Consider the following 5,000-nt stretch of genomic DNA (forward strand, 5'->3'; position numbering starts at 1 on the left):
GGCTATCTACTCAAAACGGTATTATATCAGGGTTGCCAGTTTGACATTTTAAATGCCAGATTCCAAAAATCTGGCATTTTTGAAAACCGTTTGGCATTAGAAAAATCATTTGGCATTTGGCATTTTCATTTGGCATTTTCTTTTCTTGTATGTTATACTTCAAATGACACCTTTTCTTAATTAAGTTTCATAAGAAACACGAAACAGTAAGTTTTCTTAATTGTCAATAATTATTTAACTGTTTACGTATTTACCTTTCATGTTAATGTATTTCTTTTTCATTCTTAAAATCCAACCGTGGTGTAGTGGTTTACCACTCCACTTAGGAGTAAGAAGGTAAAAAATTCCCCCAACAGAAAATTTAGTATAATTCAAAAAAAAAAAAAAAAAGAAAAAGAAAAGAAAACACGCAAGCCACCAGGATATGATAGTAAATTGTCTATCAAAAGTGAGTAGTTTTCTTAGTGGGGGTGGGAGTCAACAGACTTTGGCATTTTTTTTGAGTGTTTTGGCATTTTTTGAGTCTTCCCCTGGCATTTTGTTGAAAAATAATCTGGCAACCCTGTATTATATCAGGATCAATACTACCCAACAAAGTGAATTTGGGGATAATATACAGTAAAAAAAAAAAGGTGGTACTTTTGAGCCGTTGGGCCATAGAGACTATAGTTTATCCCAGTTTCTTTAGCATGAAACAGACAATAGCAATTACTTGCTATCCTTTGGGTAGAACACTAGTCTATCGCAAAGTCCTTCCCACCAAATCTAAAGGACTCAGCTACCCATTCTCTGCTGGGTGGACAGGCAGGGTCAGAAAAAATCTCTACTGCACCCGGATCAATCTTGGTCCCTTTGCATGTAAAGCGAGAGCTCTACCAACTCAGCTATCTGGACCCCCAGTGATAATAATATAATGAGAAATAAAAACTTCAAGTGTTTTGTAAAGCAAGAAATAGTTGTTATCTTCCGCCATGACAAAGAGAAACTAACTAACCCCAAGTTTCGTGTTTCAGACTATAAATAAACTTTCCAGCATCTTGTCCATTCGGACATATTAACGTTCAGAGACGATGAGTCACACATTTCTAACTTACGTGTCCATTGAGTTTATCCAAGATGTCCTTGATCATCCTGTTCAACTCATTTGTGGTTGTGTCAAATAAACTGTGGTTGACTTTACCCTCCAGCTGGCGACGATCTGCTTTCTGAAAATCACAAATTTCAAAAATTACGTATAATATTGGTTTGGACTCTACAATCAGTCAATACTGTTTATGAACATCAGTACGAGTATATAGAATAATATTTAGAATTCAGACCCTTATTAAATCATTTCGAAAAGCATACATTTTTGTAAAAACATAATATATCTATATACACACACATACATAAACACACACAAGCACAGACGTATATATTATTATTATTATTATTATTATTATTATTATTATTATTATTATTATTATTATTATTATTATTATTATTATTATTATTATTATTATTATTATTATTACTATTATTATTATTATTATTATTATTATTATTATTATTATTATTGTCATTAACATATTTGCCATCTTATTGTAGTCTACAGCGATGTTCAGGCCTCAATGGCCATCATTAGGACTTTTCGAAACGTTTAGTAAAAGCTTTTGTTGTTGTTGTTATTCATATATTCTATATTTATATAACTCTATTTTACAACATAGGGCATCCAGTGCAAATATATGACTTAGGTAACCCAGTCTGATCTGTGACTGTTAGTTGAAGAAATAAAGCTTTCCTGAGCAAGCAACAATGACATTTATTAACCATCAGCAGTCATTTACAAATCGCTCAGTTTATGAAAGACATAGAAATTTAACCGGATAACTCATTTTTTTCTAAACGAATTCACTCATTTAGCCATCTTCAAAATTGAATCCTTTAAACTTACTTATTTCCCGACAATGAAGAAATCTTGTGACACAGGTCATCAAATTATTGTCAGTCAACATTATCGATTATGTATTTACTGTTAACTTGAAACGATATATTAAAAACAAAATGCATGGTTCAAGTGGGAATATGAGTCCAAACTGCACATGAATCTATATCTTAGCATTGTACTATTTCCCAGAAAATGAAAAATATTTACTCAAAGGGACACTCCAGTACGCATTGGCCACCATATTATTATTAATTAGTGTGTAGATATATAAGGATGTTCAAGTAGATTTAGTGAAATTCACAGTGCATTAAACCCAAAAGGACACTCAAGTAGCATTGGCCACCATATTATTATTATGTGATTGAGATATATTGAGTTTATAGTAGAATAATGAACCCAAAAGACACTCAAAGTAGATTGTGCCACCAATTATGTGATAATGATTATAGTGATGTTCAAGTGCAATAGGTAAAACAAATGCATTTCAAGTGGCATTGGCCACTACATATTATGTGATTGAGATATGTGATATTTCAAGTAGCAATAGGTAACCAAAGGACACTCCAGTACGCATTGGCCACCATATTATTATTATGTGATTGAGATATATAGTGATGTTCAAGTAGAATAGATGAAACCCAAAAGGACACTCAAGTAGGCATTGGCCACCATATTATTATGTGGTTGAGATATATAGTGATGTTCAAGTAGCATAGATGTAACTCAAAAGGACACTCAAGTAGGCATAGGCCATCATACTAATATTGTGTGATTGAGATATATAGTGATGTTCAAGTAGCACAAACGTAACCAAAAGGGACAGTCAAGTAGGCATTGGCCACCGTGATTGAGATATATAGTGATGTTCAAGTAGCACATAGGCAACCCAAAACGCTTAAGTTAACAAACAAAAAATTAACAAATACTATTTCATTTGATTCATATATTTTTATTTTCAAGTAACACACACACACACACACACACAAAACAGTAGATTCGACAATAAATAGACGTCATTTTTTTTTTTGGCAGAAAAAAAAACTATATATATATATTGCCGCGTTTCATTATGTTCACTCCTTTATTTTGCAAAGACCATTTGAAGAATATGTCTGGAAAAAATTTGGACATCTTCCTTGGAGTACTCTCTACCCGTTGACGTGAATTGCATGTCATTTTGGATGATCATTATGTTCAATTAGTATATTTATGGAATATCAAGTTTCGTCATGCTGGATGCCAAATCATTTACTTTCGCGAGTGTTTTGGGGGAATTTCAACAGACTGGGTTTAGTAAAAAAAAATGTGTCTGGTTCAAATCGTTATCTTTCATTTATCTAGTCACTGTGCTTTAAAAAATATATTTCACAAGTATGATAAATCTTTTTGGTGTCTAGTTACAAGACATCATAGTTGGAACATTTTCATGCATCAATTGCCAAGCAAAAAAATTCCAAGTTCTTGACAAATGATTTTGCTCTTATCTTCTTATTTATGATTGGATTATTTAAATTCAAAAAATGTTTTCCATGACTATCAGAATGCTTTATGAATATAGTTAAAAAATCAATTTTAAACATTCAAAAATTGTCTCTTGTGGTCATCGTCTCTTGCTTCGATTCTCTTTTTTAAAAAATTGATTTATCATAGTCTATCAGCTTTTTATAATAACAGAAAGTGTAGGTTGTACCAATAAATGTGGCTAGGTGACTGATTCCAAACCAAGCGATAATAAACTATCATGATCAAAATAAAATACATAGGCAAAACTTACAGAAATAATTTGTCATAGAAAACATGTGAGAATATCTTTAATTGAAAACAGCATAAGTGAGATTGAGCAAAAAGTGTATTGAATTTTATATTCCATTTGTATTGTCATTCATTAGATTTATAACTAGAAATTTTGATCATTACTTTTGGGCTAGAAACATTGTTTCAGTTAAATCTTCTTAAATTTTCCATTTCTATACTTTGTCTTCTCATTGAATACTTTCGTTTTAATGAGTTTGACCTTGTCTTTGCAACCCTCCAAAATGGAATGTTTTCCAAGAAATTTCAACACTTCCTGTTTTCCAGGCAGCCTTCCTTTCGTGGTAGTGTCGGTGATGTAATTTTTAAAATGACACCTAACCAATGCCGAGTCACGGTCACTCCATTTGTGTATCGTCGCTCCTTATAGTTAGAGTATTCAGTAGAAACAAGTTCTTCACAATTTTTTGAAGTGACTTCATCATACCCATCTGAATTTGCTTCACCGTTTGATTGCATAAGAGTAAGAGTAGAGCTTTTCTCTTTCTCACTACAAATTCCATCAGTATTGGTTTTTACCCCGGAGCTGTTTCTATCTACAGTGTTCAACAGGAATTTTCCTACTTGTGTCAATTCTCTCACAGCCAATGGGCACTGGTACACATTTTTGTTTATTGCTTCAGAATGTCCCATGTGGCTGTAAAAATGTGTCTTTGCTCTTCTGGTAATTCAAGCTGGGCAAACATCGTTGAGACTCTATGACAAAATCTGTCAGCAATTGAAAGATTTGGTTTCTTTAGATTGGGACAGCTGACAACCACTGATTTTAAACAGTGATAAACACTAGCATGGTCGAGAGAGTCACTTGCGCTTGGAAAAAGGAACACATTTTGCTCTGAGATATTGCAATTACTTCTTTCAGAGAGGAGTTTGGTTATGGGTTCAATGGTGTCTTCTGTGAGAAGTACTGGAACCATCTTTCTTGATCCTTTGCCTGATTGATACGCGAGCTTCAAACTTTCAACAAGGTACTTTTCCACTGGGTCATCAATCTGTTCGACCAAATTAGGGTCAATCCACGCACCTGTTTACTGCTTCTCTCCATTCATTTAGTGTCAGTCTTACAGGTTCACCACCTCGTCGAGCATTAAACATAGGCGGTCCGGCGACTAACACGTTTCTCATTTTAACAAATGAATGCCTATCCCAAAGTTCATACTGCTCTGTTTTTTTTTTATTTCTTCAGTTATGAACATCTTCCTCATCAGGCATAGCTGAGGGTTTACGAAGACCACCTCTTCTCTGTTCGCACTCGACC

At 33.5% G+C, this 5,000-nt stretch overlaps 1 protein-coding gene and 1 pseudogene across 5 annotated transcripts in view; both read right to left on the reverse strand.

The window, feature by feature from the left end:
* The window catches only part of LOC144973393 (uncharacterized), a 98,089-nt gene that overhangs the window by 21,750 nt on the left and 71,339 nt on the right, over positions 1-5,000 (reverse strand). For all 5 annotated transcript variants that reach the window (XM_078915761.1, XM_078915759.1, XM_078915763.1 and 2 more), the window contains one exon: positions 1,095-1,205. In XM_078915761.1, the coding sequence (XP_078771887.1) occupies positions 1,095-1,205 (111 nt within the window). The remainder of the gene's footprint in view (positions 1-1,094; positions 1,206-5,000) is intronic.
* The window catches only part of LOC144973812 (uncharacterized), a 5,568-nt pseudogene continuing 3,585 nt past the window's right edge, over positions 3,018-5,000 (reverse strand).

The sequence above is a fragment of the Berghia stephanieae genome, chromosome 5 (genome assembly GCF_034508935.2).
Source record: "Berghia stephanieae isolate SIO BIC M18660-M18661 chromosome 5, UCSD_Bste_1.3, whole genome shotgun sequence".
NCBI classification, from domain to species: domain Eukaryota; kingdom Metazoa; phylum Mollusca; class Gastropoda; order Nudibranchia; family Aeolidiidae; genus Berghia; species Berghia stephanieae.